Source organism: Balearica regulorum, chromosome 24, assembly GCF_011004875.1.
Source record: "Balearica regulorum gibbericeps isolate bBalReg1 chromosome 24, bBalReg1.pri, whole genome shotgun sequence".
Taxonomy (NCBI): domain Eukaryota; kingdom Metazoa; phylum Chordata; class Aves; order Gruiformes; family Gruidae; genus Balearica; species Balearica regulorum.
Window position 1 is genome coordinate 655,901 of NC_046207.1, and position 27,821 is coordinate 683,721.

A 27,821-nucleotide genomic window follows, 5' to 3' on the forward strand; every position below is an offset into this window, starting at 1 on the left:
CATTAAATGTGACGAATGTCTTCTCATGTGATGTTTCTCTCTATCAACACAAAGAGTTGTTTCTCAAAACTGTACATTTTTCATATATAGTTGATTCTGGTAGTTGTTTCCCTGTCATGATATACACTTAGTATCACAAACATCAGTCTACCTCAACATTACAGGAAAGACAGTGGCAGCACAATGATAATTTCTAAATTCAGATGGCAACCATTAAGGTTACCATAAAGATCATAAACCTCTATTATTTGCACTCCTGGAACTCTGTTCTTTCTTGGTATTTTACTTGCCTGCTCGTGTCCCTTCAAGCAGCATTTGTTAGGCACTGCATACACAGCAATACAGATGGTAAAGCATTTTGGGGGAGATTGGTGTATGCAAACTGAATTTGGGTAGTTTATGTACTGAAAAAATGGATGAGTAACAGTAGACCAGCTGACTAAGGAACAGCTTTCTAGAAAATGATGTGGGAGTCCTCGTGGACAGTATAAGTTGATCATGAGTCAGCACTGTGTCCTTGCATTGATGAAGGCTGGCAACTCACCTGGTTGCATTAGCAAGAGTTCATCTAGCAGGTAAATGGAAATTGTTCTTCCCCTCTAACTGGTAGTAGTAGGGGCAGAAACAGGAAAACAATGTTTAAGGGAGATTATAGAGTAGATGGAGTCACACTTTTCTCAGATGTGCATCTTGAAAGACGAAGAGACAATCTGATAAAACTGAAGCATAGGAAATTCTAACTAGATAGGAGAAAAATAAAATCCTTTTAGCATTGTTAAGACTGGATCAGGAACACACAGAGGTTATAGGATCTCCATCCTCTGACATCATCACAAATTTAGTGGGCAAGACCCTAAGTAATATGACCTAATTTTGAAGTTAGCCCTAATCGGAGTGAAGAGCAGGACAAGACCTCCAAAAGTTCCTTTCAAACTAAGTTATGACAGTTTTTAGATTCCAGGTACAATCTTTTACTCCATATTAATGAGATAGTGGAAACCATCCTGTCAATAAAATGTATATTTAGAAGGAAAGAGACATTCCACCTTAGAAGCTCCCCCCCCCCCCGCCCCCTCCCAAAGTTCAATTAATGATACCTACCAGGACTAAGAAAACATTTGCATTGAAATACATTTTTCTGTTTCATTACTAAGACCCTCTTGCCAAGCTGAAGTCACAGATGTCTGCCAAGCTGATGTTTAACCAGAGCTCTGTGGTGACTGAATTCATACTTCTGGGTTTTCTCATGGTCTGGGAACTGGATGTCCTCTTCTTCATCGTGTTTCTCATAATCTATGTACTGACAGTCTCTGGCAATGTGACCATTATCTCAGTCACACTGGCTGATTGTTGACTCCACAGCCCCATGTATTTCTTCGTTTGCAATCTCTTTCCTGGATATCATGGTGGCAACAGCCATTGTTCCAAAAATGATGAAAGATTTCATCTCTTTGGAAAAGACTGTCTCTGTGCCTGCATGCGTCTCACAATGCTATTTCTACTTCTTTTTTGGCACTGCTGAAGTCATTCTCTTGGCTATCATGTCACTTGATTGCTATGTGGCCATCTGCATCCCACTCAGGTACTCTGCCACCATGAGCACCCAGATGTCCTTCCAACTAGGGTTGGCTTCTTAGAGAGGTGAGTGGAAAGCAGACCCATATTGCTTGAGGGAGTTTCATAGGAACCAACGCTGGCTATCCAAAATAATAAGTATTTCTTAAGAACAACCGATACATGACCATCTGTAGGCCACTACACTATGTAAGCACAACAAACATGGAAGTTTGTGTTCTGCTTATCTTGTCTTGGCCAGGACACTTCCTCCTTAGTTTTGGCCCAGGGTTAGAGCCTGAACTACCTGAGCCAGAGCTCCTGAACTATCTGAGTTTCTTGACAGATGTGGGGTTTTTCTCCTGGATACACTCACCATCACTTTTGTGTCTTATATTAACATCATCATTACTGTGACATACACGGCTTCAGGAAAGGCAAAACGCCTCCTGCACCTCCACCTCTCAGCTCACTGTGATCTCCATATCGTGTGACAGCTGCCTCTTCATGTGACCTCAACCCACCCACAGCAGAAGAGCACCTCAGCAAAGCAGTCTCTGTTTACAACATCGGGTTTTCTCTCCTGTTCAACCATTTCATCTACAGCATTAAGAACAGGCTCAGGATACACAGATGTTGCTGAATGGAACAGAGTCAAAATGGCTGCTTAAAGAAGTATTTGACCCAGAGTTTAACCTTATATAGGAAAGAAAATCTTTTTTACATGTTCACCCTTAAGCTGCCATGTTAAAGCCTCTTCATCCCCCTTTCTCCCAAGACTCCTCCTCTTCTCATGAATCATAGAATCATAGAATCATAGAATCATAGAATGGTTTGGGTTGGAAGGGACCTTAAAGATCATCTAGTTCCAACCCCCCCTGCTGCGGGCAGGGACACCCTCCACTAGACCACGTTGCCCAAAGCATCATCCAACCTGGTCTTAAACACTTCCAGGGATGGGGCCTCCACAACCTCTCTGGGCAACCTGTGCCAGTACCTCACCACTCTAACAGTAAAGAATTTCTTTCTAATATCTAATCTAAATCGACCTTCCTTCAGCTTAAACCCATTAGCCCTTGTCTGGTCACTACACTCCCTGATAAACAGTCCCTCACCAGCTTTCCTGTAGGCCCCCTTCAGGTACTGGAAGGCTGCAATTAGATCTCCCCAGAGCTGCCTTTTCTCCAGGCTGAACAATCCCAACTCTCTCAGCCTGTCCTCACAGGAGAGGTGCTCCAGCCCTCTGATCACCTTCGTGGCCCTCCTCTGGACTCGCTCAAACAGCTCAATGTCTCTCCTGTACTGGGGCCCCCAGAGCTGGATGAGGTACTCCAAGTGGGGTCTCACAAGAGCAGAGTAGAGGGGCAGGATCAGCTCCCTTGACCTGCTGGTCACACCTCTTTTGATGCAGCCCAGGACACGGTTGGCTTTCTGGGCTGCAAGCGCACACTGCCGGCTCATGTTGAGCTTCTCATCAATCAATACCCCCAAGTCCTTCTCCTCGGGGCTGCTTTCAATCCATTCCTCGCCCAGCCTATAGTCATGCTTGGGAGTGCGTCGACCCACGTGCAGGACCTTGCACTTGGCCTTGTTGAACTTCATGCAGTTCACATGGGCCTATCTCTCCAGCCTGCCAAGGTCCCTCTGGATGGCATCCCTTCCCTCCAGCATGTCGACCGCACCACACAGCTTGGTGTCGTTGGCAAACTTGCTGATGGTGCACTCGATCCCATTGTCCATGTCGCCGACAAAGATGTTGAACAGTGCCAGTCCCAGTACTGACCCATGAGGAACACCACTCGTCACTGTTCTCCACTTGGACATTGAGCCATCGACCACAATTCTCTGAGTGCGACCACCCAGACAATTCCATATCCACCACGTGGTCCATCCATCAAATCCATGTCTCTCCAATTTAGAGACAAGGATGTCGAGCGGGATAGTGTCAAATGCCTTGCACAATTCCAGGTAGATGACATCAGTTGCCCTTCCCTTATCCACCAACGCTGTAACCCCATCATAGAAGGTCACCAAATTTGTCAGGCATGATTTGCCCCTAGTGAAGCCGTGTTAGCTGTCACCAGTCACCTCCTTGTTTTCCATGTGCCTGAGCATAGTCTCCAGGAGGGTCTGCTCCATAATCTTGCCAGGCACAGAAGTGAGAGTGACCGGCCTGTAGTTCCCTGGGTCTTCCTTTTTACCCTTCTTAAAAATGGGGGTTATGTTTCCCCTCTTCCAGTCGGCGGGAACTTCGCCAGACTGCCAGGACTTCTCAAATATGATGGCGAGTGGCCTGGCCACTTCATCCGCCAGTTCCCTCAAGACCCACGGATGCAATTCATTAGGTCCCATGGACTTGTGCACCTTCAGGTTCCTTAGATATTCTCGAACCTGATCTTCTCCTACAGTGGGCGGTTCTGCATTCTCCCAGTCCCTGCCTTCTGCGACCTGGGCAGTGTGGCTCAAGGATTTGCCATTGAAGACTGAGGCAAAGAAGTCGTTGAGTACCTCAGCCTTCTCCATATCCTGGGTAACCAGTTCACCCATTGCATTCCGGAGGGGACCCACATTTTCCCTCGTCCTCCTCTTATCACTGACATACCTATAGAAGCTTTTCTTGTTGTCCTTGACATCCCTGGCCAGACTAATTTCTATCGGGGCTTTGGCTTTCCTAACCTGCTCCCTGGCTGCTTGGACAGTTTCTCTGTATTCTTCCCAGGCTACCTGCCCTTGCTTCCACCCTCTGTAGGCCTCTTTTTTTTTTAATCATTTCTTATCACTTTATCACTTATCACTCTGATAAGAAGATTGTTCCCTTATCAAGTGGTCCAACACCAACCCCCCTGAAGGACTGCAGAGATGACAGAAGCAAGCAGGAACACCAGCACAAGATACCTCCACTGCCTGTGCAGTCTGTGCTACCAGTGACATCACAAGCACACACTAGCCATATGCTTCCTCCTGCCCTATCAGCTACTCAGGCTCCAGTGACCTCACAAGCACTGACTCAAGCCCTGCATTTTAGTTTAGTTATTGCTTTGGATTATTTTCTTTGGTTTTCTGTAGCATAATCTGCAAACTGTAGTTTTTAAAGAAAGTATTTACTAGCAGTCTGGCTCCTCTTCATCACCTCTTGTTATGACAGGAATGTAGTAATAAAGTTTGTTGAAAATAAATTTACTGCTGATCCAAATACATAAAGTCCATAAGTGCTGGTGATCCAAATACAAAAATAAAGTTGTTATTGTAATTGAAAACTAGACACAAGTGCTGACACTTGTCATCTGCAATAAGAAGTTATAGTCAAAGAAAAATAAGAGATATAAGAGTGACTAAGCATGACCAAGTCCATTGATTAGGAAATGGAGACAATAAAAGGCTTTCAAGCAGAAAGTTGTATGTTACCAGTCCAAAGAGACTGGTCTCTTGTTGGGGCAAACATAAATCTTTCTTCTAACCCAACTGTATTTACAGAACCAGATAGGTAGAAAATCACAAAAACATTTAAAAACCATACAAACCACACACTATGTCAACTTCTACATGTGTTACAGCACAATGATTACACACTGCTGTGATTATCCCCAAAATTCCTTCCTAGTGGTGGGTTAGCAGCAGACATTGGACCTCACACTTGCGTGGCCCAAGTGCTGTTCCTTGGTTTTGGTGTTACTCAAACAAAGCTCTTGTCCACGATTCAGTTTCTTAACCTATTAACCGACCCTGCTTGGGGAAAAAAATATATCAGAAGCAAAGGATCATCAGGCAATTTGCATAAAATGTATGGGCTTGTTGGCTGCAGTTGTTGGTAGTTAGAAAAATCTGTTAAGAAGAATTCAATAAATCAAACTGGCCACATATAGTTAGTTTCTTAATTAGACCCTAGCCAAGGAACAAGTAAAGAAATCAGTATTAACAAAATAAAGAGGGCAGGGCACTTCCTTTGCAGGGTCTCTTGCCAGGGGAATGAAATTGAGCAAGCTTAACATAGTAGTTTGGATCATATTGTTTATTTGATCTTTTAATGTTTGAGGTTATGCTATTTTTCTAAAAATATGAGGATCTCAACACTTCATGACTTTGCAAGTTTCCTCAAAGAGCTACGGGAACAGACAAACAGAGATTCTACAAGGCTCAGTGCTGGGTCCTGCACTTGGGTCACAACAACCTCGTGCAGCGCTACTGGGGAAGAGTGGCTGGAAAGCTGCCCGGCAGAAAAGGACCCAGGGTGTTGGTCAACAGTCAGCTGAATATGAGGCAGTAGTGTGCCCAGGTGGCCAAGAAGGCCAACAGCATCCTGGCTTGCATCAGAAATAGTGTGGCCAGCAGGACTAGGGAAGTGATTGACCCTTTGTACTTGGCACTGCTGAGGCTGCACCTCGAGTACTGTGTTCAGTTTTGGGTCCCTCACTACAAGAAGGACACTGAGGTGCTGGAGCGTGTCCAAAGAAAGGAAATGAAGCTGGTGAAGAGTCTAGAGAGCAAGTCTGATGAGGAACAGCCGAGGGAACTGGTATTGTGTAGTCTGGGGAAAAGGAAGCTCAGGGGAGACCTTATCATTCTCTACAACTACCTGAAAGGAGGTCGTCGCCAGGTGGGTGTCGGTCTCTTCTCCCAAGTAACAAGTGACACGAGAAGAGGAAATGGCCCCAAGTTGAGCCAGGGGAGGTTTAGCTGGGATATTAGGGAAAATTTCTTCACCAAAAGGGTTGTCAAGCATTGGAACAGGCTGCCCAGGGAAGTGATTAAGTCACCATCCCTGGAGGGATTTAGTGTAGATGTGGTGCCTAGCGACATGGTTTAGTGGTGGACTCGGCAGTGTTAGGTTAATGGCAGGACTTGATGATCTTAAAGGTCTTTTCCAACCTAAATCATTCTATGATTCTATGCCTCTGCTTTATCTTCATCCTTATTAGTCAGGTGACCGTCTCCAACAAGTTCCAGTCCAATGTTTTCTTTAGACCTCCTTTTGCTATTGACGTACTTAAAAAGCCCCTCTTGTTGTCAGACACAACACTTGCCAGTGTCAACTCTAACTAAGCTTTGGCCTTTCGTGTCTTCTCCCTGCATACAAAATCACAGCTCTGAAATCTTCCTGAGAAGCTTGACCTTGCTTCCAGAGATCGTACAATTTCTTTTTCCTCTTGAGCTCCCCGAGGAGTTCCCTGTTCAGCCACTACCTGTGATGGTAATTGGTAATTGTCTTTATCTCAATCCATGAGCTTTCTCTTCTTATTTTCTGCCCCTGTCCTGTTGAGGAGAGGCTGTTAGAGAGCTGCTTGATGGACATCTGACTGCCAGACAAGGTTAACCCTCCACAGGTGTACATGGTAAGATTTTGGTAACAAAGGGACTGCAGGTGTGGCCTCTCTGAGAAGAGACAAGGGTCTGCTCTGTGCCAGACACAGCCACTTCCAGCCAGCTCCAAAACAGACCCACCACAGGCCAAGCTGAGCCCATGAGTGAAGCTGGTGGCACCTCTGGGAAAACATCATTAAGAAAGGGTAGAAATGGCCAGCTAGAGAGAGGAGCGGGGAGCAAAAAGAGTGAGAAACGACAGAAGGAACAGCAAGATCAGAGAAGAAGGAGGAAATACTCCATGGAGGAGCAGATATCCACTGTGGCCTGTGGGGAACCCACATTGAAGCAGAGGCAAAGTGCGCGAGGAAAGGAGCAGCATGGGGAAACCACTATGTATTGACCATAACCCTCCTTACCCTCCCTGTGCTGCTTGGCGCAGCAGTAGAGGAGTCTGGAATGAATGAATGAAATTAAGCATGGGAAATGGGGAAGTAAAGGTGTTGGTTTAGTATTTAACTTTGTTTCTCACAAACTAAAGCTATTTTAATTGGCAATAAATTAAATTGATTTTCCCAAAATCCAGTCTGTTTTGCTCCCAGCAGCAATTGGTAAACCATCTCCCTCACTTTATTGCAACCCACAAGATTTCTTAATTCTTTTTCTCCCGTTTTCTGCATCTGCTCTGTCCCACTATGCGGTAGAAGGGGCGAGTGAGCATACGGGTGGGAATTTGGTTGTCAGCCAAGGCTAACCCACCACAGCAAGGAGAAAAAAAATACACAGACAAAGCTGAGGCTAGGTACTAGGAAAACAGAAGATCCTTTCTGTGTTGGCATATTTTGGTTGCTAACAGAAGAAGGAACTACATAATGTGTAGAAAGCACAAACCATTTGAAATCAGCATCTTTCATTCAGTTACACAGTGCTGATGTTGCAAGTGGGAAACAATTCAGTCACTTGGACGGGTGACTCCAGCATTCATAACTGCCTTACAGAGCTAGAAAATGCCTTCAACATGCTCTCCTCTAAGGCTTGTTTGACTTGATTGTTCCTGAGTGAGTAGATGTATGGGTTAAGCATCTGAGTCACCACAGAGAAGAAGAAAGAAAGAACTTTGTCAGAGTCCTGCCCACCTCGCTGTGTTGGGCGGATATACCTGTAAATAGATGTGCTGTAAAATATCATCACCACCACAAGGTGAGCTGAGCAAGTGGAAAATGCCTTCTTCCTACCCGTGGAAGATGGTATACGCAAGATTGTGATAATAATGCAGCCATAAGAAACAGCAGTTACTATTAAGGTACCGGGTATGATGATAATTATTATGATAAGCATCAGTCCTTCGATGAACCCTGTGTCTGTGCAGGACAGTTGCAACAACAGAGAGGTATCACAGTAAAAGTGGTTCATGACATTGGGACCACAGAAAGGCAACTGGACAATCATAATGGTGGGAGGAAACATCAAGAGAAAACTCACTGCCCAGCAAGCCAGGACCAGTTGGAGGCAAAATCTGTTGTTCATAATCATTGTGTAATGCAAAGGGCAGCAAATGGCAACATAGCGATCAAAGGACATTGTTGCCACATGGAAAAATGTGCAGGTACCCAAGTAAAAGAAAAGCAGCATCTGAAGGAAACAACCAGGCAGGGAAATCATCTTCCTTTCTGTCAGAAGGCTGTAGAGGGTGCTGGGAATGAACGTGGAGGTGAAAGTGATTTTCAAAAGGGCAAAATTTCTGAGGAAGTAGTACATTGGGGTCTGAAGGAAATGATTCACAAGAGTGATGCTGATGACAGTAATGTTTCCAAGCAGGATCAAGAAGTAGGCTATCAGAAGAAACAGAAAGAGGATGATCTCCAAATGGCGGCTATTGGTCAGTCCCAAGAGGACAAATTCCACTACTGTTGTGTGGTTCATTGAAGTGTCATTGCTAGCAGAAAAAGAAAAAAAGGCACATCAGTTTGGCTTTGCTAACATTAATGGGCAAAACCAGTAATGAACCCCTTGTAAAAGACTGGAGCAGCCACAGTAACCACATATTAACAATCTTGTTCACGTAAATGGAGTCCCAAGCTCCATTTGTAACATTGAGCCCTCATTCCAGTTAAAATGATTCATATAGTTCCCTCTTAGCAGAGCTGAGAGAGGTGCACATGCAGAAACTGTTGTATACTCCAAGACAGATGCATCTCTGAACGGTCTGACAACATTCACCCTCCATCAAACATAGAAAAAAGCCAAATGCACACAGTGAGTACTTTGACTAGGTGCCCAAAGACTTACCAGTTAAAATGAATTCCAAAAAAAAGCAGTACTGCAGAGGAATGCAATCACACTGTAGACTCATGCTGAAGCAGATTAGACTAGTTGATGGATACATTAGTAATGCAAAAGAGAAATTTACTGCAATTAAAAGGAGGTAAAAAGACAGACAAAGGGGAAGACTTTACAGAGAAAAGGCCAGACAGAAAGAAAGCAACGCTGCAAAGAGAAGGACGGCTGGTTATCACTGAGAGAGCAAAATGCAGAGAGAAATAGATGGATGCTACACTAACCAAGAGTATAAGAGGGGGAAGGGGGAAAAAGTATGGGAAAATTTTGTTTACTTTTCATTTACCCTCAGCTCTATGGCTCCAGTAGATCAACTCCAATGCTGATGATCACTCTTTCTTCTTCAGAGCACCTGTCTCCAAGTATTCCTTCACCCTACAACATCCTACCACAAACTCAGACAAGTACATCATCCAGTGCACTATGTCTACTGCACTCCTGTACCATACTGCTACTGTAGTCACCACTGTGGCTGCAATTACCTTGTGGAAGTGAAGTGGAACCTGAAAACCCCAGCTGATGCCCTTCAATCACATTCTTTTCTTAAAGGCTGGCAAGGCCCCATCTATGGGGTTTTAACTGCATTCTCCCTCCTTTTTCTCCCAGACACCAGCTGTCCTTGCCCTAAAAAGAGACATACGGCTCATTTTGCACCCAGGTTTTATCTATTGTGTTTGGATCTTTGAATCTGGTTTTAGATTCATTTCAGACTCATTTCAGTATTTCTGAATGATTGAAATAAACACCAAGACAATGAGTTTCCAGGGAAAGCAAGCATCACTTCTTACATAGCTCATAGCCCGTACCAAACATCCCACCCAATTTTCCTTTTTCAAATGCTCCTTACAAAATGCTCAACAAATGGTAGATAAGAGCTACGATGCTACAACCCTTCTTATCACATTATTCTTATAAAATCTTTCCCCTTTAGTGCCCTTTTTCCAGCAAAACACAGTTTTATTAGCATCATCTCATGATTGTTTCTCAAAAGACACCAAAACAAAACAACTCCCCTGCCACAAAACATATAAAACCTAGAACATATTTTTTAATACCACAGATGGACAGATATTATCTGGAAGCTGAGAGCAGTCCCTTAAAGCAAGAAACTCCCTCAGTAACAACTAAAAGCTTTTACTTCAGTTTGAAGGTTAAAAGTTCTGTTTTCCAAGCCACTGTCTCTTTAATCTTTCCCTGTCTCCAAAAAATCACACCCAAACTCTAAGAAATGGTCCAAATAGTTACCAGTATATCCACAACAATCCAGGATGCTTCAAAAAGGATTCTGAATCTGATGTTTCTCCTTCATTTAGTTTGACATTTGATTTTTGGCAAATAAATTTCCTCTCCTTTCAGCTTTTTATAATAGTGGTAGCATATTACTTTCTTGTACTTCCTCACTGAGTGAAAGCTCAGGGACCAATTAGGTATTGAAATCTGCCAAACACCTTCTGGGAAAACATTTGTGAGTGTGAAGAACTGCATGAATATAATCAAACCATAGAGAAAATGAGATTGGAAAGGACCTCTGGAGGTCCAATCCCTTGCTAAAAGCAAGGCTATCTTCAAAGCTGTTCAAGGTTACTTTTGACCTTCTCTAGGTAAGTGTGGATATCTCCAAGCATGGGGATCCCACAACTTCCCAGGGCACTGCCTCTTGCTTCACCATTTTCATTGTGAAGACTTATTCCCTTGTGTCCAGTGGAGATTTATTTAAGCCATGACCCGTACCTCTTGTCCTTCTGCTGTGCACTTCTGAGAGGTCTGGCTCTGACTTCTCTATAAATCCCATTCAAACAGTGGACAGTACAGCTAGATCCCTCCTCTCAACTTTGCCTTCTCCCTCTGCTTCTCTTCATGTGTCATGTGCCCCATTTCTCTGATCAACTTGCTCATCCTCCATTGGTCTCACTCCACTTTGATAACATCTTCGGGTTTTTTTACTAGGCGGGGGGAGCTATACTGTACACAGTTCTCCAGATGCAGTCTCACAAGCACCAAGCAACAAGAAATTAGCACCTATCCTGAAATTAGCACCTCTTGCAAACATAGCCTGGTCTGCAATGAACCTTTGTTGTCACAGAGGCACACTGCTGATGTGTTCAGCATGTCATTCACCAGGAACCCCCCGGTCTGTCTGCAGAGTTGCTCCACAGCCAGTCAGCTTCCAGCTTGCACCAACAGATGGGGTTATCCCATCCCACATGCAGGACAACTGAAGGGAGCCCACTCCAACGCACTGAGCACATGAACTAAGGAATAGCTAGCTCCCTAGCTACTGTGGTTACTACCAGGAGCTAAGTTCAAAACACCAACATCAGACAGGAACTAGGGTATTAAACCAACCTTTGGCATCATATGTCTATTCACTAATAGGAGTAAAGTGACTAACATGGGTGCCTAAAGCAGACATCTAAAGCCAGTAGGGGAAACACACTTTTGTAGGAACATGTAAGACAAGTCAGTTTCTAAGTCAGTGAGAACGAGTATCCCAGATCCTTACGTAAATTAGGATTCACTCATCTCAATCAGCCCGATTTGTAGCTGTGGAGAGGAGGAAATGACGAACAGACATTACTGCAAATGTCAGTTCTTCAGGAATCAAAATGCTACTTTGACTGTTAACACTTTCTCTCTTCCTGAGCAAAGCCATTCACCACGCACCAAGAAGAAATAAACAAAATGACCATTAACCACTTAGTACTGGAGGGAAGAGGGGGACTCTGAGCTACAGCCCATCTATTTATTCGTAACGTTTTTTCTCTACTTTGATGATGTTCCTGGAGCTATTAATAAATCAACAGCATAGAATGTTTAGTAATGAGGAAGTTCTGATGTAAGAGTGGGAACCATCCAAGATGACATTGTGATATGTCTTTCCAGCAGATTCAGATATATTTCTGCCACACTTTAATCCATGGTCTGTACCACAGCTCATCACACTCGACTCTTTTGCACTGTCTTTTCTATCATGGCTCATTGCATTCTGGTATTCAAATCTTAATCAAGGTAAGGTTGTACTATTCCCACTCTATTCTACCCTTTTGCCTTACCATCCTCTGGCAAATACATGCACTATATAGATGCAATTGTACTTTCACTTGCATTATACATCATTAGTGGGCAAACAGAATCATAGAATCATAGAAGACAAGTGTGCAAGTCCTGCACAAGTTCAGGGTCAGCTGGGAGTTTATCGTTACCGCAGTCACGGTCCTCCAACTCGGGGCACCTGGGGTCCCAGAGCCCGTTATCAGTATTGAAGACAGAGGCGAAGAAGGCATTAAACATCTCTGCTTTGTCTATGTCCCTGTTTGTAAAGTGACCATTCTTGTCGAGTAACAAGCCAATATTCTCTCTGGTCCTCCTTTTGTTATCAACGTACTTAAAAAAGCCCCTTTCATTGTCCCCCACAGTACTGGCCAGCTTCAACTCTAACTGAGCTTTGGCCACACAAATTTTCTCCCTACAAAGGCCAGCAGCATCCCTGTAGTCCTCCCATGTTGCCTGACCCTGCTTCCAGAGGGCAGATACTTTCTTCTTCCACCTAAGCTCTAGAAGAAGATCCCTGTTGAGCCAAGCTGGCCTTCTGCCCCACCTGCTTGACTTGCGGCATGTTGGAATCGCCTGTTCCTGACCTCTTAGGAGGTGTCCCTTAAAAAGTGACCAGGACTGATGGACCCCGATGCCTTCAAGAGCAGTTTCCCAGGGGACCTGACTGACTAGTTGCCTGAGCAGCCTGAAGTCTGCTCTCCCCATATCCAGGGTTGAAGTTTTGTTGGGAGTTTTCCTCCTATCGCCAAAGATTTTAAATTCTACCACTTCATGGTCACTATGGCCAAGGCGGCCACCAATTGCCACTTCCCCCACGAGACCTTCTGTCCTGGTTCTGGCAAGGATAGAGTTAATTTCACAAGGAGCCAGGACAGGTGACCCAAGCTGGCCGGGGGCTATTCCATACTATGTGACATCATGCTCACCATAAAAGGGGGCTAGTCGGTTAGGGGAGGGGCGGCGCAGTTTCGGCGAGGTTCCGGGACGGGCTGAGTGTATGGTCGGTCGGTCGGTCGGTCGTTGGTTCGGTAAATTGTTCTCTGTTATCACCCATTGTTAATATTTGTTATCAGCACTGTTGTTGATTGTTTTTCCCTCTCCCTTGCTGTCCCGTAAACTGCCCTTATCCCATTCCTCAAGGCTTTTGTCATTGGTTTTTTCCCGTTCTCCTCCCCGTCCCGCTGGGGAAGGAGTGAGCGAGCGGCCGCGTGGCGCTCAGCTTCCGGTTGGGCCTAAACCACGTCACCTTCTCTGTTCACAAGTATCATCCCTGCTACTGAAGGGACAGAGGAAAATACTACCTGTGCACTCGCTCCTTGGACCAATCGCCCCAATGCCCTGAAGTCCCTTTTGATAGCACTCGGGCTTCTCTCTGTAACTTGATCACTTAAGTTTTCATGGATGTATACACTCAATACACAAAAATTGTGATAAAAACTAGTTTGGTGCAAGCTAATTGATGGTCATCAGGTCCTAGCAATCCTAACCCTTAGGAAAGCAGCTTTCTCTATTCACATTTATTCACATTGTACTAATCGTAAATGAGTTTTCTGTTTCTTCTTTGCAGACACCAGCTGGGGAGTTTCAATATGTAACTCAAGCTTTATAGGTATTTGCCATTTCTTGCAGTTACATCTACTGCTGGTGTTGTGGCTCACTGAGTGCAGTAGTCATATCTCAGATGCACTGCATCTGTCAGCTTAAGGCATGGTGGAACTATGAACCCTGGGATAGCCATGCTGTCATTACAAATGCTCTTACCTCTTGCTTTTGGTAGCTACTAACAGCTTGGCACCAACATGTATCCTTTCCACCTCACGTCCTCTGTGTCTACAGTGTCTGCATACCAGTGCTCCCCCCATATCTCTATTATGGGGGGTTTATAGACAAATTTCAGCACAAACTTGTCAATCCAGTCTCTGTGAAGGTTCATCACACAGTTCTTACTTACACTGTCCTGCTGACCACGTCTCATTACACTCAGCTATGACACCTGTGATCAAGGCAAGGGGGTGATACTCATGTGACGTACACTCAGCTACACCCATGGTGAGGTAACTGCCACCCAACAGCAGAATTGCAAAATGAGGCAGACTACCACCAGAGTCAAATGTCTCTTGCTGTTGCCTGCAAAGGGAGACCTTTACGAATTGTGCGTATTTCCTCATGCTCCCAGCATGGAGAACAAGAAAAGTTACAGTGACAACAATGCGGTAAAGGAAACACATCGATATTAGCAGGAGGACAGAGAGCTTTAAGGCTAGCATAACTCTAAGAGAAAATGCATTTAAGAAAATAAAATAGAATGACCCTGCAGCTGATCTTACCTTAGAGCAGAGAGATGGGAGCAATCATACATTTGACTGTAAACCATGGCGCTTTCACGTGCTGCCTCTACAATCCAAATTTCCCCCAACATTACCACAACATTGAACAGTGTGTCTACGAGATCTGCAACTTCCACTTTGCTTGGTGTCACAGGATGCAACTGAGACTGTCAGGACAGAAGCAGGTTATTGCTACAACTGTAGGAGAGACAGAGAACAGCAGTCACAGACTCTGCTGATGTGAACTCTGCCCAAATAGGGCAGTTACAGAATTTATACACCTTTGGGTTATATGGCTCATTCTTCACCAAGCCATGTCAGATAAGCAGGACATGGTAAATCACAACAGAGAGTGAATTACTTCAGGTAAGGAGTGTCTAACAGTCCATCCTTTTACAAACAATTCATTCCTTCAACAGTCGGGTCATGCTGACTCAGTGAGGTTATCAGGTCATGCTGCAGATATCTCCTAACTAGAGAAGTCTGCAAACCTCTGCCTATGAGAGGTGTTAGCTATTTTGCTTCTACATTGGGGGAAGAATCAGCACAAGTAAAAAGCTTCAGGTGTTTTCAAGTCAGCGTGGCTGGAGCAGAAGAGATGGATTTCAGATAGCGAGTCAGCAAAAGCCTAAGAACTCCCACTTGTCAGTGCAAAAAGAAATATCATGCAACAATTAATCCTTGAGCCTCCATTCCAGGTCTTTAGGTGGAGTAATGGCCATTTCTTTCTTCTCAAAGGCGTTGTGAACAACAGAATCAGTTGTGTGGTGGATTTTTTTCTTCAGCTACTAAATTGGTTGACTCAGTCATGAGGACTTACAAGTTTATTAGATACTAAATCTCAAGGGTGCAGGATAAATATTGGTTCTAGACAGAGAAGAACAATGCAGGACAGAGGCAAAGACCAAGGAGATGCTTAAGGGGAGCAAAAGTGGTGCTGCAGAAAAATGGGCAAAGAATCGCTGTGGGAGTTGCAAGGGTGTTAGAAGCATAGAAAATGGGAGTACACGCCTACAGGGGTGTTTTGAAAATTATCATTTGTAGAATCATTAGATTATCATAAATCAGACAGTAATATAGTTTGGAAGAGATCTCTGGAGATCTCCAGTTCAGCTCCCACTCAAAGCAGGCCCAAACTGGAGCAGCTGCTCAAGGCCTTGTCAAGTTCAGTTCTGAAAATCTGAAAGATATTAATGAATTTTTCAGGGTCCTTGCTTTAGTATTTAACCACATTGTGAAAAGCCTTTTCTGAATATCTAACTGAAATTTCTCATGTTGTGTCCATTGATTCTCATCCTATCTCTGTGCACCTGCAATAAGATTCTAGCTCTGCCTTTTATATACCCTCCCAAAAGGTAGCTGAATGTCACAGTAAGATCCCATCTGAGCCATCTCTTCTTGAGACAGAACAAACCCAGTTGTCTCAGCATCATATATCTTGTGCTCCAGCCTCCACCTCTCCTGGACTTGCTCCAGTATACCAAAGTCTACCATGTTCCGGGGAGTCCCAAACTAGACTCAGTACTGCAGAAGGGGTTTTGCAAGTGCTGAACAAAGAGGAAGAATCACTGTCCTTGACCTGCTACCAATGGTCTTTTTAAGACAGCCCAGAATATACTTTCTTTACTGACTCATATTCACTTTTTCACAGGAACTCCAGGTCTCTTTCTGCAAAGCTGCTTTCCAGCCAATCAGCTGTATGACTCTTCTGTTCTATGTGGTTATCCCACATCAGGAATCAGGACTTTGCTCTAAACTTCATTGAACTTGGAGGTGTTTCTTTTGATATATTTCTTGGCCTGTCAAGGTCAGTCTCAATAGTAGCCTTGCCCTCCAGTGTATCAATCGCTCCTTCCAACTTGGTATCATCCACAAACTGAGAGTGAACTCTATCCCATCATCCACCTTGTTAATAAAGATAGTATTGATCCCCGAAGGATTCCACTAAGAGCTGTCTGCCAGTTGGACTTTGCATTATTGGTATCACCTTTTGAACTTCGAGGTTCACCACATTACAATTCACCTCCCCATTCCGCAGCTCACTAGTATTTTATCTACAGCCTAGCTCTGGGGGGTAGGCGATTGTTATCTCCCTCCCAAAACATTGTTCTTCAGGGCCATGGAGAGAACATCAAAAGCAGGCTCCTCTGACAAAAGGAGACAGCTTCAAGCCTGTCTTTCTTCACACATCATCATGGCAAGTTCCCACAGGTCCCAGCAATCCTGAGTATCACCAGAACTGCTGGAGTGCCCCAAGACTGCATCGACCATCTTCACCCAGGACATAGTGTCATAGAGATGTCTGGGCTTGGTAAGGTGAAGAGGAAACCCTACAGTTTCTGATGTTTCTCTGTAGATGTGAATATGAGGAGGACCTCCACAAGAGAAGCAGCTAGTATTTGGGGGAAGAAGCAAGGGACATGGCTGTGGAATCCATTCCCACACATGCCTTTGCTCCTGTGCTGGACAAGAGGAGACACAGGCAAATTATTAATCCCAGAGATGCCACAAAAATGGACAACTGCCTAAGGGAAAAAGGTCCCAGTCCCCTTATGGGCACTGCAGAGAAAACCTGTGGGAATATCCATGCTCAGGTCCCAATTTCCTCCATGACTAGTGAGACTTTAACACATCAGGATACCAGAGGCTGTAGAAGGAAGACAGGTAACCTGCCAGACTGTGTCCTAGCAAAATCAAGCTGTTAATCCCATCTCCTAGCCACAGAAACTGAGCTCAGAAATATAGGCCTCTTCTACAGGAGGAAGCTCTTCAGGAGGCACTGGAGGCATGATCAGAGGACGGGGCACCTGTAAACATCCCAGCTTAGCTCTACCACTTATAGACATGGATTTCAATGGGGAAACACTCAGCATAAGTTGAAACCAAAGAAGGGAATGTGGTATCATTCAAAAGGTGATATCAATAATGCAAAGTCCAACTGGCAGACAGCTCTTAGTGGAATCCTTCGGGGATCAATACTATCTGTATTAACAAGGTGGATGATGGGATAGAGCTCACTCTCAGTTTGTGGACGATACCACAACACTTCCCCTGTCCAGCCCCCAGATGGGTGCATTCTCTGCCACATCAACACAAGTGTTGTTTCTTGGGGGTATTTCCATCCCCATCCCAGGGACAGATAAGGAGAAGACATCCACAGGGAGTAAGCACACAAGATAGAAAGGATAAGGTCTCTGAAGATTCAGGCTACAGGACTGATGCTGTGATGTAGTTCAAGCGAAACACAAGCATCACTCCCGTCAGACAGCTGGGGATAGGAAAATGTCCCACCTTCATTTCAGGGACTGTTTGGGAGTATCTGCTGTCCACATCGAGAGCACCCCTGGTTTGGGAGTCACAGGAAGGCTGGAAGGATTTAAAGAGAAGTGAGATTTGAATAGAAAAGCTCTGCTTCTGGTCTCTTGAAAAGTCTTTTTTCCCCAAAAAGTAGCAGAGTCATTTTGCTCTCACCTCAGGCTCACGGTCATGACTTTTAATAAAAATCAAAGTAAAACAACAGTTTGCCCTTCCCCAGCTCTGAGGAGGGGGCCACCAAAGTCAGGCTTCCACCACCTCCTGAAGAACTGGGACAGGCTTTCTGTAAAACCTTCAGCAAACACACCCCACCCCGCACCCTGAGCCTCTCCCCTCCCACCCCAGGCCAGAGCAACAGGGCCCGCCATTCCCAGCAGTGCTGGTTTTCCCCAAACCGGCCCTTTCCGGGCAGCCGGCCCCTCGCAGCAGCCAGCAGTGACGGGCAAGTGCGGCCGGGCAGCTCGCTGCGGCCTCCGGGCCAGGCGCTGCCCCGGCTGTGCCCGGCCACACTGTCCCCATGGGGGACCGCGAAACTCTGCCCGCGGGGGGGCCGGGACGGGCCCGCAGCCCCCCCACAGCCAGCGCGGCCCCAGCCGCCGCCCACGCCACCCTCTCCACGCGCCCCACGGCACTGCAACAGCATGCCCCGAAACCAGGGATCGGGGCCCCACAAGCGTCTGCACGGCGAGCACAGCCCCGGGCAGCAGGACCCGGCGCCGCCGCCACTCACGACCCGCGGGGGCTGCAGGCTGGGGCGCGGCGGGGGCACACGGCCGTGCGGCCTCAGGGAGCCCCTGTCTAATCCGCCTAGCAACAGCCGCCGCTTGGCTCTCATTGGCTCTTGGAAGTCACCGCTCTCCAATCAGCCTAGCAACAGCCGCCTCTTGGCTCTCATTGGTTCTTGGAACGCTTCAGGGGCGTGGACTCAATAGGATCTTCGGCGCATGCGCTAACAACCCGGACCGCCTCTCCTCCTCCGCCACCCGTGCGCAAGCGCATGCGGATAGCAGTGGGCGGTGCCTCCCAGTTCCGCCTTTTCGCGGGCAGGAGAACTGCGCCTGCGCAGCATTCACTGACCCGGCGGCGCATTGGGTATGCGCCTGCGCCGCCCCGCAGTGCCCCGGAAGCGCTTGCTCGTGCTGCTTCCGGCCAGCTCAGCCTGGCAGTGGGACCATGTCGGGCGCGGCGGGCGCGGGCTCGGTGGGCTCGGTGGTGCGGCGCTTCCTGGCGGAGTACGGCAGCGGCACGCCCAGCCGCCTCAAGGTGCTGGACGCCTATCTTCTCTACGTACTGCTCACCGGGGCGCTCCAGTTCGGCTACTGCCTCGGCGTCGGCACTTTCCCCTTCAACTCCTTCCTCAGCGGCTTCATCTCCGCCGTCGGCAGCTTCATCCTCGGCGGTCAGTGCCCCGCGCGGTTCTCCCTGGCATCCCCTTCGCCACCGCGCCCCCCTGTAACGCCCGGTTCTGCGCCCAGGGCCCGCCCGGCTCACGCCCTGCAGAGGACGCTCCACGGCGGCTGTGAACCTCCGCGTCCTGCCCCTGTGCGCCGCAGAGCCCGGCTTGTCGGGCCCGGGCTGCCCGTGTCTCCTCTCGTGTTGGTGTCCTTTAGCAACCACCCCATGGTGAAACCCAGACCCTAGCAATGACTGCTTCAGGGTGTTGTGCTCTCATAATACCCCCAACACCACCTTGTTCCTGTGCAGCCCTCCCCAGCACGCCCAGTGGAGGACACAGAAATATCCCCATTTCTACATGAGTCCTGTCCTGTTATAAGCGTGTTCCCCTCAGGACTCCCTTGGCCACACCTGATAGCGCAGTGCTGTGGGAAAGCTGATTGCAAATCCCCTGGCAGTGTCCTGCTCGTCTTACAACAAACGTAGAATTATCTTTTCTTGTGGTACCCTGATGGAACAGTGACCCAGGCTGGGGTGGGATGCCTCAGGAAGACTGTTTCCCACTATGACTTCCTTTTGTGATCACTAATCTCTCGTTCTTTGTCTGCCATGCAGTTTGCCTCCGGATCCAGATCAACCCCCAGAACAAAGGCGAGTTCCAAGGCATTTCACCAGAGCGGGCATTTGCTGATTTCCTCTTTGCCAACACCATCCTCCATCTCGTTGTCATCAATTTTGTGGGCTGAGCCCTAGAAGAGACTGTGAGGTACTGATCTGTGGGGTTACAACAGAGGCAACCACAGCTCACGTGACTTCAGTACTTTTGTAGAGTTAGGGGAGAACTAGAAAGATAGTGAATTCAGGAGTCCAGGCTCCCAGCTTTGTCTTGGCCAAGTACGCTTAAGCTGTTATCCTCTAGGTTGACACAGGGTTAGGATTTACAGCTTTCTGGTTTTGTGCATGTATTTTTTGACTTTTAAAAGTCAGTTTAACTAGGAGTGTTACAGAAACCTACCCACATTTCTCTCTTATGAGAGAAATACCCCATTCCTCTTTGCAAGAGGGGTTTTGGGAGCTGGAACTCCTGGGGTCTGTGAGCATTGTCCTGTTTGGAGGCCATGATATGACTGGTGCCCAAGCCTTGAGGCTCTCAGCAGGTGAGAGGAGGGAGTTTGGGACAGGGAGAGTTGGTGCTGGAAAGTTACTGTTGCAACCAGTTTGGTGCTCAACAGGGCTGTCATTACTGTTGCAAGGGCCACAAGATCATTGGAGCTTGGGAGGTGTTTCCCTCTGCAGAAACATGGCTCATGTTGCCTTTTTCCCTTTCCAGGTCTTGAACTGCTCTTGAGCTGTGATTACACAGCCTGGCATTGGGAAGTGCTGTTCCCCAGCAGACCTGCTTCCTTGGTGGAGGAAGGGAATGCCAGGCTCAAGATTTTTCCCCACAGACTGTACTATGGAGGGATCTGCTGCCTCATTACAGTTACTGTAATCATTTCCGTCAATAAAACCCTTTATAATACTGCAGTCTTTTCCCTTTTGGTGACAAATACAGAGGTTCTTCTGACACCCAAGTTCCCTCTCAGGCACGACTCCCTGTTTTTACCCCTCTCCCTCCTTACCCAGCAGGCTTTTTTCTGTGCCCCAGTTTCAGAGAGAAGAAGGAAACAAATCATCATGGAAATTCAATTGTCATCCACCCTTTTCATTTCTCTGTTTCCTGCCCCTCTATCTTATGGAAAGTATGTTGTCAGAGTGCCCCACGGTTTCAAAGGTATGGAAAACTTGGGTTAGGCAGTGGTTAGCAGTCATGAACAGAAGGAAGCGGAGGGTGTCCTCTAGCATGTCCCCAGGTGTACCCATCTTCTCCCATATCCCTCAGAGGCAGGTGGGGCACAGGTGGATGTCCCAGCTGGAGTTACAGGCTCACTGGGGCCTGGCAGTGATACAGTGTTAGCTTTTCTTCAGTCTGGTGTGCTGGTGAACCCAAGGGCGTTGGAAGGGGCTGCCAAGCTGTGTCAGTGCCTCAGAGCTGCACTTGAGCTGTTCTGGGTTTGTGGAGAAGGTCAGCCCTCATTGAAAGTCCTTCCCCCTGTAAAGCATTGTGAAGTGCTTAAACTCAATGGTTTTGGCTCTCAGCTATTGCCTCCTGCAGCCCAAGCTCACTCCTGCATTGAGGTCAAATGCTTCTTTGTCCTGATGAGAAGTTAGAGCTCTGTGGTGATCTGATTATAGGCACAGGATGAGATGTTAACCCTAGGTAGCCCCTCCACGCCCTTGGTTGCAGAATTTACCTGGGTTACCTTCATGCGTGAGGCTCCATCCTTGCACTGATCCTGCTTCACGCTTGTCTGGTTTGCTCTGCAACTGAAACACTGGGTGGGTAAAATATGTGTTGAGGCAATGTGACAAAGAAATGTGTGTCTGCTGGCACTCAGGATGTAAAATGGGGTCTGATGGCTTCAACCTCTCAGCTACCGTTTACCCCCTTTTCCCTTCCAGCATTTCCAGCTGTGCTGCAGCCATTAAACCCATAAAGGTGTGAAACCTGGGGCTCTAAGTCTCTTGCCTAACATACCTGTGAGGAGTGAGGCAGCAGGGCCTTTACGGTCCCAAAGGACACTGCCTGGGTCTGTGGAAGGAGCAGAGAATTCACGCCGGCCCTGACACCACCTGGCTGGCCCCAGGCATTGAGCTGGGTTTGTTTGCAGCGGTGCCAGCTCTGCACCGAGGGGCAGCGGGCAGGGCGCGGAGCAGCCTGAGCCCCCGAGCTGCCCCTTCCCGTGAGAGCGGCCGGCTCCCAGCCCGGCCCGCAGCCGGAGCGGCGCGGTGGCCCCGTCTGTCGCTCCCCACAAGCCGCGAGTGCCGCCCTGTGGTCTGTGTGACTCCGTGTCCCCACGCTTTGGCTTCAGAGAGAGCTGCAGGCTGGGACCCTCCTGTGGCCGCTTCGAAGAACTGCATGGGAGCCTGTGGAAAAGTTAAAACCGTGGGGTTTCTGTGGTTTCGGGGGGGGGGGGGGGTGTCCTGATTTTTAGCAGCTTGCAATGCCTTTAGTTGCCATAAGCTCAGCACTAGAATTTAGATCCGATTAGAGCTACTCCTACATCTGAATAAGCTTCAACAAGTCTGTAGATATCTTCAAGCTCTGCTCCTTAAACAGACCATGCTCCAGTCCCTGTTCACACTGTAGATGAGGGCAAGAAGAGAGACTGTTTCGTGTACAGCACCAGGTTTGCTGAGAGATGACAAATGTCAGGCAGGGTGTTTTCTCCAACAAAACCCCTGGAAATGATGCAAAGTCATCTCCTAGGTAGGTATTAGGGGGACAGGAGCTGGCATAGTGGAGAGGGTGCTAGAGATGGACAATGGCAACATCTCCTTCCCTGTGAGAGGACTCTCTGGCCTGCCCCATGTTCCTCCCTTCTCTTTTGGGTCAGGAGAAGTGAAAGGATTTTTCTGCAGGGATTCACTGCCTCTATAACAGGGTGCAGAGGCCTATCAGCAAATTCAGAAATCTTACACACTTATAAGATCTCTCCCCACCACCCACTACACTTTATAGTGTATTTTCTCTCCTCCTTTCCCCTGCCTACGCTATACATAGCTCAATCTTTCCTGCCGTACCCAAAACAACTCTCCCCAGACCCAAGGGCATGCTGCGGTGAAAGGGCAGGAAGGGAGGGTGCCTGAACCTCATTCGACTTTGGCTTGCGGTCTAACGTCTGCTGTTCTTTTCCACACGCTTCTCCTCCTCCCTGCCATGTGTCACGCCAGCCCTGCTCCCCCCACCCCCTGTTTTGTGCTCCACTTTCCAGAGGAAGCGGTTTCTGTGGTAGGGTATAGGGGACCATCAAAAGGTGACCCAGATCTCGATGATGGCGTCATGGAACTGGTGGTGCATCCTCTTCCTGCCCCACCTGGGCCATGAGACTCCTCCCACATCCTGTCCTACCATGTTATTTCCTGCCTTTGCTTTGCACTGTGGTTTTTCTTTCTTGAAATAAACAAGAAAGTGCAAAATGGTGATGGGGGGCACATGGTGGTGGTGGGAGATTGAAAGCCAAATGTCTGAAAGTATCTTTGAACTAGACCTACAAATTCATTGTTTTGGAGATCACATGCTAAAAGTCACTTTAATTAAAACATTTTACTTTAGTTGTACACTCATCTCCTCACTCAGCAAATCTTATCACAGGGGTCATTTAACAGGGAAGAGAAAATACTGAGATGTAGAACCAGAGGCAGCACACTGTCCTCCTTGACCATACAGCTAGGAGTGGGTTTGGAGTATAACACACAAGATTTAAGATGCAAATTAATTTTTAAAACTGATGCTAAACGTAAATGAGTGTGGAAACTTTTCTTCCAAATCCCTGAAAGTTTCTGCAATGAGGTTAATTGGTTGGAAATCTGTGAAATGGAATGACTGGTCTTGCTTCGTAATTCAAATATGGTTTAGGTAGCTTCATCAAGCTGTTTCCCTGTGAAGCGGCAGACCTCATCATGAGCAAAATGTACGCTTCAAGAGCTGCCTGGAATGTAATCTAGCAGTTGAAGAGCCGTGGACTATTTGCAGCTGGAGAGACATTAGAGTGACTGTTGTGCCAAGGGAGAGACAAGAGAATGAGTCCCTGTCCTGGTTCTGGCTAGGATAGAGTTAATTCTCCCAAGGAGCCAGGACAGGTGAGCCAAGCTGGCCAGGGGCTATTGCATACCGTGTGATGTCATGGTCACCATAAAAGGGGGCTAGTTGGGGAGGGGCGGGTTTGGAGAACATGGGCTGAGCGTCTGGTTGGTCGGTCATGGGATCGGTAAATTGCTTTCTGTTATCACCCATTGTTACTGTCTGTTATTAGTACTGTTGTTCATTGTTTCCCTCTCCCTTGCTGTCCCAGTAAACTGTCCTTATTGCAACCCACGAGGTTTTGCCTTTCTCTCCCCATTCTCCTCCCCATCACACCGGAGAGGGGTGAGTGAGCAGCCACATGGTGCTCAGCTGGGGCTGGGGCTAAACCACAACAGTCCATGAAGATCTGTACTATAAAATAATCAGGGTAATAAACCTGGAAAGTTTGAAGTTGTTCCTTGGCAGGAGGGATCAGTAACTCTCTGTCACCCTGTGGCAGGCCACCTGCTAATGGTCAGGTGGCAGCACCGTGGCAGGAGACCAGGGAGAATTTATTGTGCTACTGCTGCGCCCTGTGGAGTCAGATCCTGTGGCAGGGATGCTGGCATGGTCTTCACACGGGGACCCTCTCCCACATGAAGCACCAGGGCTTTGGCTAAAAGCATTTGAGGCATGAGCCTTTCCAAACTCAAGAGTTCCTTGCAATGGCTGTGGATCTGGCAGGGTGAGAAATAGCCCGCGAGAAGGAATCACCCCCACCAGTCTAGGGAGGCTTTCCCTGCCACTCAGTTTGGGCACTGGTATGAGGTACGAGCAAGGTACGAGCAAGGTACGAGCAAGGTTCGAGCTTTGCAGGGACAGTGCTTTTCTTTCAGAGCACCCTTCTCATTTCTTCTTCCAGAGGAATCTCTGGTGCTTCAGAGGAAGATGGAGAAACCACTGACACAAAAGGAGAAACTTTCCAGTCTTGCCAGTGACAGACAGAACCTGGACACGCAGGCCGTTCGCTTGGTGTCATTAATGCAAAGCAGATGCCTTGTTCTCCAGTGACACTTGGGAGCGGGGGACATTTAAAGGCAGGACACCCCAGGCTCCTGTGTTCCCCACAGCAGTAGACATCTGCCTTCAAGGCCTGGACCACCTACTAGTCCTCTCACTGTGGGCAAACCATATTTCACCATTGTCTTCACAGAGCACAGAGTCTCCTCTTGGAGGAGAGATGCTCTCCTCCGCTCCCCTACCTCTGAGCCAGCCACGCTGTCCTCACCCAGACACAGCAAGGATGCCCTGGAAGGGTGCTGTGTCACTGTTCTCCCCCCTGCCCCGGTGGGTCCAGCCAGTTATTGCAAACAGCACCTGGTGGTCACGTCAGGGTGAGGAGTCCAGACATCCCTTCCCTCCTCCACCCCAAAGGCCAGGCTCATGCCTAAAGCTCATCTGAAGGGTAAAACAAGTTCCTCAAACTACAGATACAAAAGGCAAACAAATTTCTTATTTTTGATAAGAATTGTTTAATAGCAGCCAAAGACCTAAAGAAATGCCAGGACATCAGGGTGGCTGCCTGTACAATTCAAGAATTAACAGCATGCAAGTTTCACTTGCATGCACTGTTTCCAAGGGCTGCACACATGGACAGGTAAATATTTCAGTCTAGTTTTATGCAATGATTATAAAAAGAAATTGGGAAATCTAAGATTGTTAGAACTGAACAAAAAGAGCAAAAGTAGTTCTTATTTTAACTAAAAGCAAAGCCAAATCTTAAGCTGTTTTAAATTCAGAAAATGTTAAGGCCAGATAGACTTTAAAAAATAGGGAAAAACATTTTTTTCTTCTGTGATAATGAAGTGAGAATTTCACTGAAGGACTTCTAGGAAACCTAGCAGCATATCTTTTAGGGAATAAAAAAGATACCTTGCTCTGATCTAGCAAAAGATAGCGGGACATGGTGCATAGCACCTTGAATAAGATTCCCTTTGCTTTTCAGCAAATATTTGGCAATTTGTAGTTACAGCAAACTGTGCTTCATGCAAAAAGAAAGAGGCATTGTCATGCTAAATGAATCGGGCATGTGGGGGAGTAGAATGCTAAGAATTTTTAGTAGCTTTATAACAATGCAAACGAAGCAATTTATTCTATAATGGCCAGTGAGATACATAGAAACAGCAAGTAATATCCCTTGCAGCAGGAATGTCTGTGTTCCCTCTTGCACACGATGCTCTGGTAAAGATTCCTCAGCAGATTTCTTGGCACTTCAGGACGGCACCATCTGGTTACTTTCATTCCTGTAACAGCAATAAAGGTATATTGAATCCTTATTTGGGATACAGGCGCAGCCACACAATTGTACCTAAATGTCTAGGCAAAAGGAAGAGGAGAAAGAAACACTGGGCCAAAACTAATATATGTCTGAGGTTTTACAGTCAATAAGCATAAAACTTTCCCAGCTGGAGACTGGTCAGGGCATTAATCTGATGGATAGATGGACGAATGCAGACAAGGGAAGGGATGGATGTAGAAATAGAAGGATGTAGAAAGAAGAAAACAGTTAAATTTTATAAGGATAAAGGAGAAGTAAATAGACTTGAGGGGTGAGCAAAAACAATGGTATGGCCAAAGGAGCAGAGATTTTACTGTTGGTATACGGAAGAGTATGGATAGACTGCATAAACAGTTACTACAGAGAGAAGGAACATTCATAGCTAATTAACTGATTCAGATGTTTTCTGTCAGAGGCCTCATCCATACTCACTTTTTTTTCCACATAAGCATTGTCATCAGCACATTAAAAATTATTCCTTTCATTAAAATTATTTTCAGGCCCAGCTGTGATAAAGACAGCATGTTCAGGTTTTCATCTGTCAAAGTAACAGAGAATGAAAGTCACAAGGGATGAGACATCCTCATGTCCAGACAGACTTAAAAGCACTTCTTAATGAAGCTCTTCCACCTTGTGGGATTGAGTTAGCCAGTAGGATGGCTAATGAGACAGTGAGCAGGACTGTCTCACTGAGATGCTTTCATTTCTTCCAACTGATGTTTCAAGGCTAGGTTTTCATTCAATAGCCACCCAATTGTCCAATATGCAAGTCTGCCAACCATATAGCTGTTTTAAATACAGTGTACTATGAACCCAGGGTGCTGGAGGTGACCCTACTTCCTCTCCCTAAAATTTGTTAAGATGGGCAGGGGGGAAACAAGTTAAATTTTGTTCAAAGGACACAAAGTCTGTTTGGATTTTCTATTAATCAATAGATACAAAGTCATTTTAATTTGAAAATACATTGACCTATATTGAGGAAGCAGGGAACTGTCATCAAAAAGTCATTTTATGTTTACCTTTGAAAACCTCTCTCTGAAATGACTGATCAAATCAGCCAAGTTTATTTATGAGTATTTTTCTGAAGTGATGTTTTGGAAACATTTGGGTAACTGCTTTCTTTTCGGTAAGGCTGCATGTTCACAAAAGTACAGCTGTTCTGTAAACAGGGCAAGTGCAGAGGCAGGCTCAGCTCCTTTGAACTAGCAGGAAGAGCAATTGCTTGTGCTCCAGCACCAGCTAATATACTCCCACAGGCATGAGCTGAAGCAAAGCTTGCTCAGATGCACCCTATCTTTCGTGCAAGCCTGCTTCTGAGCACACACTGCAGAAACCACTTGCTTATCTTTTGGTTCAGTAGGTATTTGTGCACCCAAAAATATAACCAACACTTTTGAATTCTGAAATGCAGCCAGACACCCAGTAAAGCTGACTCATATCAGTACCTTAAATCATTGTGTGATGGGAAGTAGTTGTTTGGCTAGTCCTAGCAAGAGCATGTAGGCACTGGCTACACTAGTCACATAAATATACCAGCTCGGATTTCTAAAACTACATTAACTCAATGACTTCCAGCCTTGATGTTTAAAGCCTGTGA

General features: G+C 46.7%; 3 protein-coding genes across 4 annotated transcripts in view; 1 reads left to right on the forward strand and 2 right to left on the reverse strand.

The window, feature by feature from the left end:
* Window positions 1–4,347: 4,347 nt before the first annotated feature.
* On the reverse strand, window positions 4,348–18,178 carry LOC104643152 (olfactory receptor 6E1-like). 2 transcript variants are annotated; one of them, XM_075775042.1, is made up of 2 exons: window positions 17,862–18,178; window positions 4,348–8,788 (listed from the first exon to the last, which is right to left on the reverse strand). In XM_075775042.1, exon 2 carries the CDS (start codon window positions 8,773–8,775, stop codon window positions 7,834–7,836), a length of 942 nt encoding a protein of 313 aa, XP_075631157.1. In that variant the 5' UTR covers window positions 8,776–8,788; window positions 17,862–18,178; the 3' UTR covers window positions 4,348–7,833. The 2 variants fall into 2 exon arrangements, with proteins under 2 accessions (XP_075631157.1, XP_075631156.1); XM_075775041.1 differs by lacking the exon at window positions 17,862–18,178 and adding an exon at window positions 14,571–15,128.
* An 830-nt stretch (window positions 18,179–19,008) lies between these two features.
* Window positions 19,009–20,807, forward strand: DAD1 (defender against cell death 1). Its single transcript, XM_075775167.1, has 3 exons — window positions 19,009–19,284; window positions 19,896–20,046; window positions 20,611–20,807. Exons 1-2 carry the CDS (start codon window positions 19,059–19,061, stop codon window positions 20,024–20,026), a joined length of 357 nt encoding a protein of 118 aa, XP_075631282.1. The 5' UTR covers window positions 19,009–19,058; the 3' UTR covers window positions 20,027–20,046; window positions 20,611–20,807.
* Window positions 20,808–25,394: 4,587 nt separating this feature from the next.
* The window catches only part of LOC104638263 (M1-specific T cell receptor alpha chain-like), a 487,043-nt gene continuing 484,616 nt past the window's right edge, over window positions 25,395–27,821 (reverse strand). The window contains 2 exon segments of the mRNA XM_075775044.1: window positions 25,395–26,189; window positions 26,657–26,762. Of these exon segments, the coding sequence (XP_075631159.1) occupies window positions 26,159–26,189; window positions 26,657–26,762 (137 nt within the window). The 3' untranslated portion in view covers window positions 25,395–26,158.

Bases quoted from the DNA above. Each gene is read 5' to 3' on its own strand.
- LOC104643152 (XM_075775041.1), bottom strand. From the start codon at position 14,662: ATGTTGGGGGAAATTTGGATTGTAGAGGCAGCACGTGAAAGCGCCATG. The intron at 8,789-14,570 runs GTAAGATCAGCT...TTTTTCTGCTAG, and splicing joins TCCCATCTCTCTGCTCTAAG to CAATGACACTTCAATGAACC.
- DAD1 (XM_075775167.1), top strand. From the start codon at position 19,059: ATGTCGGGCGCGGCGGGCGCGGGCTCGGTGGGCTCGGTGGTGCGGCGC. The intron at 19,285-19,895 runs GTCAGTGCCCCG...TCTGCCATGCAG, and splicing joins CGGCAGCTTCATCCTCGGCG to TTTGCCTCCGGATCCAGATC.